The sequence below is a fragment of the Sminthopsis crassicaudata genome, chromosome 1 (assembly GCF_048593235.1).
Source record: "Sminthopsis crassicaudata isolate SCR6 chromosome 1, ASM4859323v1, whole genome shotgun sequence".
Lineage (NCBI taxonomy): Eukaryota > Metazoa > Chordata > Mammalia > Dasyuromorphia > Dasyuridae > Sminthopsis > Sminthopsis crassicaudata.
In genome coordinates this window covers 389,796,105-389,814,680 of record NC_133617.1, presented here as the reverse complement: position 1 = coordinate 389,814,680, position 18,576 = coordinate 389,796,105, and the positions used below count along the sequence as shown (strand labels likewise).

The following is an 18,576-nucleotide window of genomic DNA, read 5'->3' as shown; positions in this document are numbered from 1 at the left end:
TTATATTATTAAGAAATGATGATGGGAACGATTTTAGAGAAACCTGGGAAGATATGTATGAACTGATACAAAATGAAGTGAGCAGAACTAGAGAACAATTTGTAAAATGTACAACAATAATTTAAAAATAAAACTCTGAAAGACTAAAAGAACTCTGATTATTACAATGACCAATAATGATTTCAGAGGACTCATGATGAATGAAACATATGAGCCACTTCCTAATAAAGAAGTGACTCAGAATACAGATTAAGACATTTTTTTGGACAGGGACAATGCTGGAATTTTTTTTCTTGACTATATATAGGAGTTTTATTTTTCTTTCCTTCTCAACTGAAGGTAAGAGATAGAATACTGTTGATTAAAAAAATAAAATGAGAGGGTTAGTTAATTGTCCACAAAAGACCCTTCTAACTATATAAAAATAAAAAATTCTATAAAATTTATAGATCTCAATATTTAGCATAATTTTGGGGTCAACTAACAATCCTGCTGAGAAATTGTGAGTAAAAGAAAATGGGAAAAGGACATTATTTTTGGGAAAAATTGGGATTTGAATCATCGTTCATATCACTAAAATATAAAAAACAAACCTTAGCCACTTCCTGCCACACAGGAAAACAATGTCAGTATGATGTCTGAACAAAAACAAAAAGAAAAATAAGACCTTTTTACTATTACTATTGCTATTTCCCCCATTCATTCTATTTTCTCTCCTTTCACCCCATCTCTCCTCAAAAATGTTTTTCTATTGGCCACCCCCTCCCCCAATGTGCCCTCTCTTTTATCACCCCTCCCTCCTTTGCATATTCCATTTCCCTCCTATTTTCTTCCCCATTCTTTTTTTTTCCCCTGAGGCAATTGGGGTTAAGTGACTTGCCCAGGGTCACACAGCTAGGAAGTGTTAAGTGTCTGAGGTCAGATTTGAACTCAGATCCTCCTGCCTTCAGTGCTGGTTCTCTAACCACTATGCCACCTAGCTGCCCTTCCCTATTGATTTCTATACCCCTATTGAGTATATATGTTATTTCCTCTTTGAACCAGTTCTGATGAAAGAAAGGTCTATTCACTCATTTTCTCCTCTTTCTTTCCACTTTTTCTAAATGCTCTAAATTACTACTGGTTCAGAGAAATGCAAATGAAGACAATTCTGAGATACCATTTCACACCTCTCAGATTAATTAAGAGGACAGGAAAAGATAATGATAAATGTTAGAGGGATGCAGGAAAACTAGAACATTAAAACATTGTTGGTGTTGTGAAAGGATCCAACTATTTTGGAGAACAATTTGGAACTATGTCCAAGTGGCTATCAAACTGTGTATACCCTTTGATCCAGCAGTCTCACTACTGGATCTATATCCCAAAGAGATCATAAAAGGGAGAAAAGAATCCACATGTACAAAAATGTTTATAGCAGCCCTTTTTGTAGTGGCAAGGAACTGGAAACTGTGGCTATTATGGTATATGGATGTAACAGAATATTATTGTTCTATAAGAAATGATGAGCGGGCTGATTTCAGAAAAGCCTGGGAAGATTTTCATGAACTGATGCTGAGTAAAGTGAGTAGAACCAAGAAAACATAGTACACAACAAGAAGATTATGTAATCAATAGTAATGAACTTTGTTATTTTCAACAATAAGGTGATTCAAGCCAATTTCAATAGGTTTGTGATAGAAAGAGTCATCTGCACCCAGAGAAAGAACTATGGAAACTATGTGGATCAAAGCGTAATATTTTCACTATTTATTGTTGCTGTTTGTTTTTTTCTCATTTTTTCCCTTTCACCTTTTGATCTGCTTTTTCTTGTGCAGCATCATGAATATGGATATATGTCTAGAAGAACTGCACATATTTAACCTATATTGGATTGCTTGCTCTTTATGGAAGGAAGGGAGGAAAAAAATTTTGGAACAAAAGATTTTGCAAAGATGAATACTGAAAACTATCTTTGCACATATATGGAAAAATAAAATGCTATAAAGAAAAGCATTTTCTTGCCTCTTTTTTATGGTAGATAGTTTATACTATTCCACTTCTCCCTTTACCTTTTTTCTATTGTATTCCTCTCTCACCCTTTAATTTCATTTTTTAGATTTCACATATTCCATATTTTTTCAATTTTTTGGTTTTGCTTTATTGCCTCTTGATTTCTCATATAAATCATTAGCTTCCATTTGCTCAATTCTAATTTTTAAGGAATTATTTTCCTTAATAAGCTTTTGTACTTCTTTTCCCATTTGGCCAATTTAGCTTTTTAAGGCATTCTTCTCATTAGCTTTTTGCATTTCCCTTTCTTCTCAATTCTCTCTTTAATTTTTCTTCTCTCTTACTTGATTTTCAAAATCCCTTTTGAGCTCTTCCATAGCCTGACATCAATTCTTATTTTTTTTGGAGGCTTTGGATGTGGAAGGTTTAACTGTTTTATCTTCTAAGTGTGAATTTTGATTTTCCCTGTCACCATAGTAACTTTTTTATAGTTAGAAACTTTGTTTGTTGTCTGCTCACTTTCGTAGTCTATTATTCAGCTTTTAACTCTTTATTAAAATAAGGCTCTACTTTCAGGTTGGAGGGTACATTTTTAAGAATTTTGTGCAGCTATTTTCAGATATGCTTCTAGGTATCTGACCACAAGCACTCTTTTCTGTCCTGGAGCTATTAGGAGTGTCCACTGTAGATCTAAGATCTAGTGTGGGAAAACAACAGTCAATGAAGCATTCTGGGAAGATAGTGGAGTAGATTGGTAAATTTCAAGCTCTCCAGATTTCCCCCACAAATAGAACAAATTTGCTCCTCAAGGTGAACATAGGCTGGTAAAAAAAATCAGGAAGACTGGGTGTGGCTAGAGTCTCAGCAGACCCACAGAAACTTTTACTTCCTGGATTGTTTGTGAAGTTGGGGTTTGAGTCTGGAAGATTGAAGCAATCTTGGGTGATTAGGGATGCCAGGCTCAGTTGTGCTGCAGTATGTGGCTCTGGGTGAGAAGGAACCAACATCTGATGAGTGCAGAGGCAGTGGGACAAGGATCCTGCTAGCTGGGGGCACTTGATGGAGGAGGGAGCTTTTGGTTTGGGGTTCCTAGTCAGTGTGGAAAGCTGAAGTGAAGCTAGAGGCACCATTCCCCCCACCCACAATTAGAGTGATTACACTAAATACCTCATTTAAAAAAAATGAACTGATAAAGAAAGAACCTCACCAAAGAAACCTGCTGTGGGAACAGGGAAGACTAGAGTTCATTTTCAGAGGAGTACAATGAAGTAAAAGCTTCTACCCCAAAGAGAAAAGTGAAATTGTTCCATGCCCAAAGAGAATTTATAAAATAACCTAAAAAATAATTTAAGTCAAATGATAGACATTGAAGAAAAAGTAAAAATAAATAAAGACCACTTAAGAAACACAAGAAAATTATGAAAATAAGTTAATGAACAAGAAAAGAAGATACAGAATCTCAAAAATGAAAATAATTTTTTGAAAACTAGAATCAGGCAAGAGGACGCCAGTACAGCTATGAGAGACCAAGAAATAACAAAACAGAATATAAAGAATGAAAAAATAAAAACAGAATGTGAAACATCTTATAAGAAAAATGATATGTCTAGAGAACAGATGAAAAAGAGAAAATATAAGAATAATTGGACTGCCTCTGAAAGTTGTGACCAAAAAAAAAAGAACCTTGACACAACAATGCAAGAAATAATTCAAGAAAATTGTTCTGGCTGATAGAACATCAGGGGAAAGTAGAAATAGAAAAAAAATCCACTAATACAATGAAAGACCACCAGTCTGTAATCATATCTACCGACATTCAAATGAACCAAGCCTGCAGCCAAAAATATCGTATCCAGCAAAATTATTTATAATACTGAATGAGAAAAAATGGGCATTCAATGAATTCTCAGATTCTCAGGATTTTCTATAAATCAAATCCAAAGTTAACAGAAAATTTAACACATAAAAGTCAATATCAAAGATCAATTTCAAGGAACTCAACATAGACAAAATTTTTCTTAAATGGGAAATGTATACTATAGTTTAAGATTCACATTACCAATAGCTCAAAAGAAAGATTGGCAGAGTTAAGATAAAAATAGTAATTATATTTTACAAATGAGGTACAGAGGAAGAATGGACATAGAGGCATTGGAGGGGGGAAAAAAGCTTGTAGTTCTGAAAACCTATTTATATCAGGAAAATCTATTTATATCAATAGACAACACTACCCTGCAAAATCTATAAAGAAATAAAGGGGGAGGGATGAGAGAATATGGAAGCAAGGGATGAGGGAAGAACACAAGGGAGGGATCCTTGAGTGGGGAGAGGTTAAATAATAGCAAAGCAAGTTAAGGAATAGAATTAAAGGAGAGTCATCAGGCATAGGAAAGATGCGTGTGTGTATGTACATATTTATACATAAATATATCTTTTCTTAACTATAGCCTGCTTGGCAGTGGTGAGAGAGATAAAAGGGGGGGAAAGAACAAAGTAAAAAAGGTGAAAACCCTTTCACAAAACAGTAAAAGAAAAGATGAAGATTCATGAATGTAATTTCTTCTACTAATATATATATATATGTATATATATTTGATCTGGTAATTTGTTGTTATAAACTTCTATCCTCCCTGATGTTTTGCTAGATATATGACAATATTTTTTCTTTTTTTTTTTTTGTTTGTTTTGTATTCCTTAAAAAAAAAAAAAAACAAACAGTTCTTCTTTGCCAGGGCTGGGACCAGGCTTCTATAGCAAACTCCCACTGTGTTGCTATGATCTTCCAAATCTTCTTTGGTGTCTCTGGGCTTAGAGGTCTGGAAGCCACCAGTACTGCTAATTCAGAGATCCCTCGGCCTGTTTCTGCTTTACTGATATGGGGCCGGGTCTACACTAGCACAAGCCTGCACCAGAACTGCAGGCCAGATTCCCACCCTGGTTTCAAAGAACTTCTCTAATGACCTTCTAACTTGTCTCCAGTTGGAAAATATTTTACTCCATCTTTTGGAGTGTTCTGATGCTCTACAATTGGTTTAGAGTCATTATTTATAGGAATTTGGAACGGTTTGGGGGAGAAGCTGGGTACTTTACTCCACCATCTTGGCTCTGTCTCCCATAGTTGTTTATATTCCTATAGAGTGTTGTAATAATTTTATGAAGTGTATTACTTGTAGTACTCTTTTTATTCTGCCTCAATTGAATTTTTAAATTAATTTTTACTTTTATCCTTAATTTTAAAAAGCACCAAATAGAATGGAACTTAATATCTACAACTTTCTCTTAAAAAAAAAAGTATGTAATAAGAGCAATCTGTACAGCTTTTTGAGTTATCCAGCTTGTCTGGTCACCTTTTTATTCTCCTTGTTTAAAAAAAAAAACAAAACACAAAACTGACGCTTTCTCACTACCCCTCTTTTCCAAATTGTAAAGAAAAGCAAAAAACAAAAACGAAGTTCTTGTAAAAAAAAAAAAATAATGTTGACCATTCCTTTTCCTATTGGCTCTTTCCAAAAATGTGTGCCTTATCTTAAGATCTGGAGTAAAGCATCTTTTTTGTCAAGTGTGTCAATTTGTTCAAATCTTTTAAGAATTCTTTTGACTTGTTCCCTATGGTTCTTTCTAAAGGCACAGAAAGTACAGGAACATTTCTTTTCATTCATGTGCCATATAATTTTTTCAGGCATTTCCCTGAATTTCCCCTGAAATCTTTACTTTCTTCCTCATGGTGAATTCAGAATGCTACAAATAAAATAATCTATCACTCTAATAATTGTTAATAGTTTCCAGGGGGCAGCTAGCTATATGGCACAGGGGATAGAGCACTGGTCCTGCAGTCAGGAGGATCTGAGTTCAAATGTAACTTCAAATACTTAACACTTCCTAGCTGTGTGACCTTGGGTATGTTATTTAACCTCAATTGCCTTTCACAAACAAAATACAAAAACCCAATTTCCAGACTACCTACTTTCATATTCACAAATCACATCATCAAATCAGACTGGTTCCTTGGAAGAGTAAATCAGTAAGACACAGGATAAGAATACCGTGCTATTAGAATTCTCCGTAGGCTGCTGTTTCTTTTCAGCAGGTTGTTGATGGGGAGTAACAACTTCCTGGATTGCTTCACATACAAAAAGTCGTGGCTCACTCTGATCCCAGAAATGGCTGATTGGAACATGATCAAGTAGACTCAGATCCCCCAAAATAGGATTTCTAGTTGGAAAAAAGGAAGAAATATCTGTAATACTAGAAAGAACAGTACATTCACTTCATGATTTTCAAATAGCAAAAGAACACAGTTTCATGTTTTATAAAGATTACTAAACTTCAGCAAGGTCTAAACTAGAAAGCAAAACAACAGTCTCATATTTATATAGATTACCAACTTAGATACTCCAGCTCTATGTGTTAAAATGATCCTCACTTTATTGCTTTTAGTCAAAAGTAAGAAAATTATAAAAAATTAATGCTTGTTAAATTAAGAATAAAAAATTTAAGAGAACATATTAGATACTTATCTGGAACAATGTAATAATAGTGGGCATTACTGATAAAGCCCCTTAAAAGTTTACTACTTTATATATATTATTGTAATTGTATTATGTGGATAATAATTAATTATGCAGTTTAAATTAAAGTTATAGTCATTGCAATGCATTTGTTTCTATGCCCTTTTAGATATTTATGAGAACATTAGACTATTGGGCTACTCATTTATTGGATAACAGCTGAACAAATAATAACACATGAATGTAAGCACATATTATATAAGAAATGGCAAATGGATTAGTTTTAGAGAAACCTGGGAAGACTTGTATGAACTAATACTGAGTGAAATGAGCAGAGCCAAAGCAACTTATATATCAACAACAACATAAAAATATAACTTTTAAAATTTTAAGAACTTAAACCAATGTAATGCCTAGCTGTGTATTCTATAGTACTGACAATGAGAAATGCCTGTTAACAAAGGAGTGATTCAAGTATACACCTTTTTTGGAAATTGACAATATAAAAATTTGTTTTTCTTGATTATGTGTGTTTACTACATTTTCTTTTTCTTTTTTTGTCAGGGGATGGGTCAGATAGAGGTAGGAGGGAGAAAGGAGTAAAAATAGGTCTGTTAAAAAAAAAAAAAGAAAAGAAAAATTAAAGCATTTTTTAAAAATGCACAATAGAAACAAAGGAGGCCAGAAGGAATCAGACAAGCAAGGAGGTTTTGGAAGATACATACTGAACCTATGTATTTTAAAATAAAATTTGGCTCCCATCTACATCCAAAGAGGACTGATATGATGTAATAATATAATAATATAAATAAGAGTAAACATTTAGAATGTTATGGAATATTATTGTTCTATAAGAAACAATCAGCAGGATCATTTCAGAGAGGCCTGGAGAGACTTACATGAACTGATACTAAGTGAAATGAGTAAAACCAGGAGCTCACTGTACACGGCAACAAGATTACACAATGATCAATTTTGATGGACGCAGCTCTTTTCAACAATGAGGTGATTGATGCCAGTTTCAATCATCTCATGATGAAGAGAGACATCTGCACTCAGAGAGAGAACTGTGGAAATTGAGTGTGGGATCACAACATAACATTCTAACTCTTTTTGTTGTTGTTAACTTGCATTTTGTTTTCTTATTCATTTACTTTCCTTTTCAATCTGATCATTCTTTTGCAGCAAGATAATTGTATAAATATGTTTATATATATTGGATTTAACATATCTTAACATGCATAACAAATATTAGATTGCTTGCCATCTAGGGGAGGGGGGGAGGAGGGGAAAATTTGGAACAAAGACTATGCAAGGATCAATGCTGAAAAGTTATCAGTGCATATGTTTTGAAAATAAAAAGCTTTAATAAAAAAAGTGGGCATTTACATATAGCATTCTCATGTTCCCTAGCACATTATATACAACATCACATTTTATTTTAAATGTTTTTTAAGGAAAAATGTTAATGGTGTTATCTTAGTTTTACAGATGAGGAAATTGACTCAGAGAGTTTAAGACTTTTTAAGAGTCCAGTTTTTTACAAGATTAGTTAAGTTAAATAATATAAGTAGTAGTATTTGAAATGAAGTAGAATCTCCTGATATCTAAGTCCAATGTTTTCTCAATTACTGATTCTATACATATAAATATTGCCAAATTGATGTTGAAGATAAGACAATAATCCTTTCCTAGGCCCAGTTGGTACAAACACTAGGTTGTACAGGGAACTCTGCTGGGCAATATTAAACACTACAGGTCAAGACTCTCAATTAAACCAAGCATAATAAAACAAAGTCCACCTTAACTCCCACCATAATCACCCACACCCACAAAATGATTTTGATTTTTAGTTAGGGAACAGTCTGAAAAGAACATTGTGGCAAGCTTAGCCCCAAAAGAAGAGATATGAAAAGATACCTCTTTCTATTCCCCTGTGGATGAGGGTGGGAGGAGCAGGGAGAAAAAGGAAGGGCCATTGGCATAGAACACTGCACATATTACCAGAGGTTTTTTTATGTAATGCTAGATTTTATTTATTTTCTCCTCTTCTTCCTCCTTCCATCATTAAAAATTTTTATTATAAAAGATGGCTTCCTAGGAAAGGGAAGGGAAGGAAAATGCCACAAATGAAAGAATTTCTATGAGGATACAGGAGGAAATTTAAGGGAGGTAAAAAGAGGTATCAAAAAAGCATTTATGTAGAAAGAAAAAAGACCTTTGTGAGAAAATAGAGAAAAAAATGACAAGGTGACAAAAATCAATGATTAAAAAAAATTACACATTTATATTTGAATTTTAAAAATTAACATTTTTGAAATACAGTAATTTTATGTAATCATTTCTGCTATATGTATACATGTTTTCTTACTTTTTTTTTCTTTTAACGTTTCTTTATTTCTTTATCCCAGAAGGCCTTTATGTCACAATAAAGTTTTTCTTATCTCAAAGATAAAAAGGGAAATTTATTTCCTAAAGCTTTCTGATGAAAAATGATTTTTTTTGTGGATCCTCCATATTTTCTTTTCTTTTTTTTTAATTTTTTAAATTAATTTTTATAATTATAACATTTTCTTTGACAGTACATATGCATAGGTAATTTTTTTTTTTACAACATTATCCCTTGTGTTCCCTTCTGTTCCAAATTTTCCCCCTCCCTCCTTCCCTCCATCCCCTCCCCTAGATGGCAGGCATTCCCATACATATTAAACATCTTATGGTATATCCTAGGTACAATATATATGTGCAGAACCGAATTTTGTTGTTTTTGTTGTTGCAAAGAAGGATTGTAAAGATATCCAATTATGCCAAAAAAGTTATCAAAATGTGCATATCCTTTAACCCAGCAGTGCTACTTCTGGGCTTATATCCCAAGGAAATACTAAAGAAGGGAAAGGGACCTGTATGTGCCAAAATGTTTGTGGCAGCCCTTTTCATAGTGGCTAGAAACTGGAAAATGAATGGATGTCCATCAATTGGAGAATGGATGGGTAAATTATGGTATATGAATGTTATGGAATATTATTGTTCTATAAGAAATGACCAACAGGAGGAAAACAGAGAGGCTTAGAGAGATTTACATCAACTGATGCTAAGTGAAACGAGCAGAACCAGGAGATCATTATACACTTCAACAATGATACTGTACGAGGATGTATTCTGATGAAAGTGGATATCTTCAACATAGAGAAGAGTTAATCCAATTCCAATTGATCAATGATGGACAGAATCAGCTACATCCAGAAAAGGGACACTGGGAAATGAGTATAAACTGTGAGCACTGTTTTGTTTTGTTTTGTTTTTCTTCCCAGATTATTTTTAGCTTCCGAATACAATCCTTCTTTGCAACAACAGAAACAACAAAATTCGGTTCTGCACATATATATTGTACCTAGGATATACCATAAGATGTTTAATATGTATGAGAATGTCTGCCATCTAGGGGAGGGGGTGGAGGAAAGGAGGGGAAAAATTTGGAACAGAAGGGAACACAAGGGATAATGTTGTAAAAAAAAAATTACCTATGCATATGTACTGTCAAAGAAAATGTTATAATTATAAAAATTAATAAAAAACAAAATAAAATTTAAAAAAGAAATTGCCTTCCTTTTTATAAGCTGTTCAATCTCTCTTGCATATCTCTGATTTCTTTTCTCCTTATTTCTCCTACCTCTCTTTTAAAATCTTTTATGAACACTTCCAAGACGACCAATTCATATCACACTTTGAGATTTCCTCTGTGGATATCCTATCCTCATCTGAGTTCATGTTTTGGTCTTCCCTGTCACCATAGCAGCTTTCTATGGTTAAGGTTCTTTTCTGTTTCTTGCTCACTTTCTTTCCTTCTCTTTTTGTATTTCCTCTTTTGTGACTTTTAATGTTGAATTCTGCTCTTGGGGTATAGGGAGTGCTTTCCCAAGTTTCCTGTGCAACTTGGAGGCTTGGCTTTGAGCACAGAAGCCCTTGTGTATGGTGTTTTGCTCACAGCAGGGGGCAGTTTTACCTGCTCTTTACAGGAAACAGCTTGGTTTCCCAAAATTTATCTTCTGAGCTGATACTGGAGGCTGCCCCACTGATCTCCTCTGCTATTGAGCTAAGGCCCAGGGTCTCTCACTAGCTTTCCCAGAGCTGGACTGAACACCCTTTTCATCCCAGTGAGACTGACTTGTCTTGAAGTTTTTCCAGTCTATCTTGAGCTGGAGAGTGGTTTCATTCCATCTAATTCAGTTCAGAGTCTTGATTTCATGTGGTTTTCGAGAAAAACTGGGAGAGCTCTAGCAGCTTTGCTCCACCATTAGGAGGTACTATTATGATCCTCATTTTCACAGGTGAGGAAACTCAGGAAACAAAGGTTAAGTGCCTCTCCCAGGGCCCATCTCCACCCATGGTGCCCCCTAGCTTCATCATCTGCAATCCCAGACTGCCTTACAAGAGGCATGCAGGTCCTGCTGGTCTCTCCTTTGGCCACATCTGGAATATCACAGGCTTTGAGAACCCCTATCTTACACTAGCAATGCTGTTTGGCTCTTAACTATGACAGGTCACAGATGTGTGCCCACAAACTCTTCCTAATAGTAGTTTCAGGCTTCCTTCCCTAGAGAGATGGTATGTCCTAACAGAGAGGCTGTCTGTAATATGCAGAAAAGTGTTTGAGTCTACCTCTGACACTTAGTATCAGTTTTTTGGTAAGCAAATCATTTAGCCTCTCTGAAACTTGGTTTCTTAATCTACAGTATCTGACTTATGTGATTTTTGTGAAGTTCAAATTATACACACACACATATCACACACATATTCTACATATATTAAAATTATAAATATAGATGTACACACACATACATTCATAGGACTTTGCAAATTGTAAAGCATCATATAAATGTCAACTGCTATTACTTTTGATTATTATTCCTTCTAGTGAGAATCTAGCAGACACATAACTAAAATCTGTCTATATAAGGAAGTGCAAAAACAAAAGTTCTTAAACAATATACACTGTCTAAAAATTGGAAGATGCTAGACCATAATATTCTAATAATTAAACAATTCAATATATCCAAACCAAGATTTCTTACTTTTTATTCTCTTCTCCCATAAAGGAAAATGTTTCTTTTCCATTAGTTTGTCCAGTCTTGAAGTCGAAGACAGTGACTGTGTCCATTTCAACATCATAGAAGCACATTTTAGAATCAAGACTATTATCAGGCTATTGTGGGAGGGAAAAGAAAAACAAGATAGCTCATGTATGCTGATTTTATTACCTAAATGTATTTATTCTATAAAAGTCTTTGTGCTATAGATTAAAAGGAAATCAATCTTGAGTAGAAGCAGCACATGTTACATTGTTTTGGTTCACTGACTACTCAGGACTTTGAGGGAATACATTTAGTACATCTGGTACCTTTCACTTTTTAAGGCTCAAATTACCCTTTATAATCAAATTATTTTTCCATACTGATCATGGTTTACAATGAATTACAGAATCTGAAGATTTCTGAATATCAAACAAATTCATTAAATTATTATCATAACTTATTTGGGATATTCTCCCAGTAGAAATGGCTTGAATCAAAGGAATATAGGGGGGAAAAATGTGTTTTTTGTTCCTGGACTGCCAGAGCTATTTTCCCCCTAGGGATTAAGAATTGTGACAATTAGGAATTCTTTATTCCTAGTTGAATATTCATGCACCCTCTCTCTCACATTCTTTCTTTCACCTATGTCCCCACTTTATGGCATCCATCCATTTCCTACACGTGTTTTCTATGCTATGTCCCTGAGACTATATCTATTACTTTTCACAGTTCTTTTTAACTCATCACATTATTACATACTTGCTCTTTGTATATGTGTGTGAATATAGGTGTACATGTGCCTTTGTGAAACTAAAAACCTTAAAAAAGTAAGCCAGGTTGATTTAGACAACATCTTTCTTTCCTATTTCAACATTTCTTTCTATTCCCAAATGGGATCTAAATAATTGGATTTTGTGCATAAAATATATATCTCACATACAGCTGTGAAAACCAATACAATCAAAACACAATCAATCAGATGAAGTCCTTGAAGTCCCTCACACAAGAAAAGCAATACTAAGTGAAAACCATAGATAGACATGTAAAAACTATTACTTTTTGCCATTTAAAGACATTGCCCTAGACCTATTCCAAGGGACTATTGTGGAGGGGCAGGTAAGCTTGGGTTCTAGAAGGCTAAGCCAACAAAAGCTATACTTTCACAGGTTCTTCCTTGCTAGAAAGGCTTTGCAGAAGAGACTTACCTGCAAACTGTTTTCCAAGAACCAAAGTAGATAAGTATGGAGAGATCCACCACCCGCAGGATACCCTTTAGTGATGAATTATTTATACATGACAACATATTAAAGAAAGAACACAAAATGGCCTTAAACCTATGTGGCAATCTTCCACTTCAGACAAAGGCTGAGCACTAAGAATTATATAGTTTGAGACAATGGGCTCTCAGCTATTTTTGGTCATGGACCTTATGGGCCTCTTCTCGGAATAATATTCTTGAATGCATAAAATAAAATATGCAGGATTATCAAGAAATTAATTATACTAAAATTGCTTTCAAAGTATTGGGAAAAATCTTCAGTTCACAAGACCCTAGGTTAAGAAACCCTGTTTTAGACTATCAAAAGCATTTAGCAATTAGCTAAGTATGGTATGCTTATAAAATGACAGATGAATTGATATTGATATAATACTGGAAGAATTGAATTGTAAGAATTTGGGCATTCTACTTAAAAGCAAACCAGAAGACAAAAGGAAGCTGCAGCCAAATGGATGAATGGTTTATAAGTTCTCCTAGGAAAAGCAAGTAAAGGAGTTGGTGGAATTGGCTTTTCTGTGTATCCTGAGGCAATAGGTAGTATCATTTCTGGAGGTGTTTGGTCAGTTTATATTGCAATGCTCATAATAAATATATGCAAAAATATTACCATAAAAGCAATTGTACTTATTCTCCAACATCTGCTGCAGAAGACATAGAAAAATTCTATTAAAAAGTTAACAAAAGCCTCCAAATTAAATCAATATATACTGATATCCAGAGACTTTAACATAATGGTGGGCACATGGGAGAATGATTTTTAAATGTTGCAAAATATGGTTCAATGGTTAAAAAATAAAAAAAGGAAAGGCAAAGATTTGAAGATTGCATAAAAGCCTCAGGCCTACACAGCTTGAAAGCTTTATATAAACAATAAGGAGGCTTCAGACATGGCAAAAAATAACAAAACTGAAACGTAAAAGACTGGAATGAGAAAAGACAATGTCAATGTGGGAGTTGTGTCTATTAATTATTTGTTATAATGCCTGCTCATCAGAGCAAAGAGCAAAATGAAGGCCAAACTATATGGGGCCAAAAAAAAAAAAAAACCAAAAAAACCTATGACTTCTAGTTAAAAAAAAAATTCCAACTGAATATAATTCAAACAACAAGTTGTATTGATACCATTTGTTTTTCGAACATAGACACTTCTGATATATACACTTTCCCTGAAATAAAGAAAAATAGTTAAAACTCCAAAATTTTGCATCTGACCATGGAACAACATTCTGTATCTATAGTATCCAACCCTGAAAGTATACTTAGAGGGAGGTATGATTTGTAATTTCCTCAAACAACTACTTAATAAGCATGCACTGAAACACACAGCATGGTGTTGTACTGTCCTCAGAAGAACTGTATTCACATCCATCATTGGATATTAATCTAACATATTTCACTGTGGGATTTCAATTTAAGGAGAAAGCAGTGTGGTATAGTGGTATTTTCTTGAGTTATGAAACCCAAACTTATTCCCTTCTTTTATCACCACCATACTCTTCTCCTCTGGTCATAACCTCCTTTTGGATCTATATCTTTTGACTCTCAGTTGCTGACTAATATCAGAGGCCCATATGCCTTTTCTTGTGTAGTAGGATCAGAGGAACGCTGGGAAATGTCTGACATCAATCTCCAAAGAGAAAAAAAGGAAGCACAAAATTAATCTAGATTTTACCATTTTCTCCATCATTTTCTTAAGACTAGATATCAACAAATAAATTAAGCTCTAGTTTATAGCATCTGTCAAGTTCCAAAGTATACATGCTCCCATTGAAAATTTAACAACTGGTTACCCTGAGGTCATTCTGGAGCTGGCTCCAGAAACTTCCTGGGTAGGAAGTAACCATGAAAAGCATGGCTTCCCTTAGAAAAGATGGTCCTAATTAAGCCTGGAAAGACTTACTGAACTGATGCAAAACGAAGTGAAAAGAACCAAGAGAACATTGTACACAGCAACAAGATGATTATATGATGATAAATTCTGATCAATGTGGCTCTGTTCAATAAAGATATGATTCAGGCCAATTCCACTGGCCTTGTGATGGAGAGAGCCATCAGCTTCCAGAAAGGGGACTGTCAGGATTGAATGTGGATCACAACATAGTTTTTTCACTTTTTTTGTTGTTTGCTTGTTTTTTGTTTTCTTTTTTTTTTAATCTGATTTTTCTTGTGCAGCATGATAAATATGTTTAGAAGAATTACACATGTTTAACATGTTGGATTACCCTCTAAGTAAGGGGGTGAAAGGAGGGAGGAAAATTTGGAATACAAGGTTTTGCAAGGGTAAATGTTGAAAACTTATCTTTGCATGTATTTTGAAAATAAAAACTATTATTTAAAAATAAAAAACAAAAAAAGGGAGGGGGGAGGAAAAAAAAGAAAAGAAAAAAATAGTCTTAAGTTTCCATGTACTCAAAACAAAACCTGGTATGAAACTCCTGCCACTTTATTCTGTGAGAAAATTCCCCATTCTACAAAGAGATAATCTGCCCATTTTCCCTGATCTTTGTTCCCTCTTTTCCATTGTTTTCACTATGCTCTCCTAAAGCTTCCAATGCTCAGAAATGAAATTCTATCTCCTTTTTCTCTTTTCATTTGAGCCAACTAGGATATCTCTAGCTTTTCTCTTCCTGGTCTCTTATTCCATTTGAGTGACTAAAAAATTTTAATTCACTTTGGGAGAATTTAGATTTTAGCCCATGGAATATGAATTCAACCCTTCTTTTCTCTTGTATATTTCTCTTCAATCTCTTACATCCTTTTGTGTTATGGTGATTGTCCCTTGTTCTCTCTTTTAACAGCTTCATCTTCCTCTAGAAGAATGAGAACTGAATTCATTACTTAATTTTGTTAACAATACACTTATCTTCTTGTGTTTCCCTTATTTGGATACACTGTTACGTCAAATGTTCTGCTAATTTTGTTACATTTTAAATGAATGACTCCAGTGTTTCTCCTTTGCTGAAGGGGCACTTTAAAAAATTACTAGGATTTGCAGGATGTTATTTTTTTTTGGGGGGGGTGTATCTTGTTTTGATTTTCAAAATAGCAAATTCCAATCTCTGATTTGACATCATGTAGTTGAGAAGTAGAACTAAGATATTGGTACTGACTTTCCTTTGTAGCTTACTAATAATAGGTAGCATTTATATAGAACTTTAAGATTCACAAAACTCTTTATGTTAAGTCATGTAATCTTCATAATTAAACCTTGTTTGGTAAATCCCATTCTACAGGTGAGGAAGATTTTAAGTGACTTATCTAGGTTCATTCAGCTAATAAGTGTATGAAGAAAGACTTGAGCTAAGGTAATCTTGCTTCTAAGTTTCACACTATATTCACCGCAATCTCTGTAATATGTTTGGTACTGAAATTCTGGAATTTAACCACTATGTCTCATAGGGGTTCTCTTTCCCAGAGATCTGGGGATTTTATCCATTAGTAAAGCTTTGTTTTAAAATTTTTTATATTGATGGACAATTTTCTTGTATTATTTTCTTCAATGTAGTACTTAATATTCATTATTTTCTGGGAGACAGATGATGCTTAAATTCTCCTTGTACATTCAGTCTTCAAGGTCAGTTGTCTGAGTCTGTTCTGTTATTCCGAAGTTGTCTTTTGCTTTTATTCTGTCAAATTTTCTTCTACTTCTACATTTCTGAGTTCTAAAATCTGTTATAGCCTTTTTCAGTCCCCTTAATATTCTGGAGAGATTCTCCACTTCATGTTCCATGCTGTCTACTGATTTTTGACCAATCTATACCCGTCTTTAAAATTTCTCTTTTAAACTATTATTGAATTTACTATTATTCTATGATCTCTGGTGATATATACAATATATTTTCTTGCTAATTTTTTTTAATTGGAAAATTTTTCCCTCTTCCTCCAAAACACAATTTTTATTCATATATGGTGCAATTTATCTACTTAGAGGCTAAGATTTTATCAAATTTTCTCTAGTTTTTCCCCTGCCCCTTTCTCTTCCATCCCTAGTACTGAATTGATCATTTTCACTATTTAGTCCCTTATTCTTTCAAGATCCTGGCTTATATATTTTCCTGCCCAGTTTCTTAAGACTACTTGGCCTTTCAGTATTGTTAATTTGGGGCTAATATGTGATGATTTATCTAGGTTCCTGTTGCAGGGAGAGGAATGAATTCTCAAGTTTATAATTTCCTTTTGCTCTGTACAAAACTCCTTTCCACTTATCCATTCTTTTATTATTATTATTATTATTATAATACCTTTTTATTTACAAGATATATGCATGGGTAATTTTTCAGCACTGATAGTTGCAAAACCTTTTGTTCTAATTTTTCCCGTCCTTCCCCCCACCCCCTCCCCCTGATGGCAGGTTGGCCAATACATGTTAAATATGTTAAAATGTAAGTTAAATATAATATATGTATACAGTTATTTTGCTGCACAAGAAGAATCGGATTTTGAAATTCACTCATCCATTCTTAACTGCCACATTCGCTTTCTGTTCTGTTACTAGTGAGCTACTTTCTCCAAGAGTTTTATTTTAAGTTCCTGACGTGAACAGAAGGGAATTCATTTTGCAAAACCTTGAAATGTAGGCCTCTTGGATTGTTGGCAATTGCACATGTAACCTGGAGGTATTTAGGACGAATGGGAATGTCAAGTAGTTTGACACTCTTCTATCTGAAACATTATATCATGTGGAGTTGTTTTCATCTTTTTTTTCTTCTAGCAACATCTTTTGTTACTATAGATTTTAGTACATTTCATAATGTATTTTGTTTAAGGGGTGGGGACATATGCTTTAAACACCACCACAAACATCCTTCTAATTACCTGGCTCTCAACTTGAACTATGTTAACAAACTGAAATGAAATGAATGGAAGAATGAATATTGGTTGAGATTTATAATAATTTCTTAAAGAAATTCAACCTTATACAAAAAGATCCTTGTATACTCCTCAATCAGATAATACTGAGTTCTTAGTGAAACAAAGACTATGGCAAAGAAAGGCAAGACTGGTTTATTTAGCATACCAATTTATAAGATCTAATTGAGGACATTGGTGGAAGATTATGAATAATATTGCCTCATAAAAATCAAAATCAGTGGTGGAATAGACAAGTTTTGAGAAAGGTGGGGTGGGCCCCAATAAAGCAAAGTATTCTAGAGAATGTTAAAGGATGAAACTGGAAAAAAAAAAAAGACAACAACAAAAAAAGAATCTTTGAAAATATTTTTTTTGTTTCTTTTGAATGAATGAATGGAAAGACAGTTTTAAAGCATTTACATTTTGAAGTAAGCAAACACAAAAGTCCCTGCTCTCAAGAAGCCAAACTCTAAGTTAACAATACCAAGGGTTGGTAACTCGGGAGGGGTGTTTTGGTTTGCAGATTCACTGAGATTGTGAATTAAACAACAGAGAAGTTGAGAGCACTGACATACTTAATGATTTCTAAAACAAAATCTTTACTATCAAAGAAAAAGGATATACTACCACAAGTTTCTCCTATATCACATTATTATACTACATCAGGAAATAGAAATGGCAGTGGAATAAATGAAGATTAGAAGAAGTAGACCAGACCAAGTACAGGGAGAGGAGATCTGTGCCACAGATTATACCATTTTGAGAGAGCTGATCCATCAATTCTGAAAATAGTGGGGTCAACATGGACATGGAAAAACATGTTAAAGAGGCAAAAGGGAGGAGGATAAAGGTGAGGGAGGCTAGAAACTGAAAA

The 18,576-nt window shown here is 34.0% G+C and overlaps 1 protein-coding gene across 3 annotated transcripts in view; it reads right to left on the bottom strand.

The window, feature by feature from the left end:
* Positions 1-18,576, bottom strand: part of IFT140 (intraflagellar transport 140) — a 209,010-nt gene that overhangs the window by 110,421 nt on the left and 80,013 nt on the right. For all 3 annotated transcript variants that reach the window (XM_074279619.1, XM_074279618.1, XM_074279621.1), the window contains 2 exons: positions 11,573-11,703; positions 6,036-6,204 (listed from right to left, as the gene is read on the bottom strand). In XM_074279619.1, the coding sequence (XP_074135720.1) occupies positions 6,036-6,204; positions 11,573-11,703 (300 nt within the window). The remainder of the gene's footprint in view (positions 1-6,035; positions 6,205-11,572; positions 11,704-18,576) is intronic.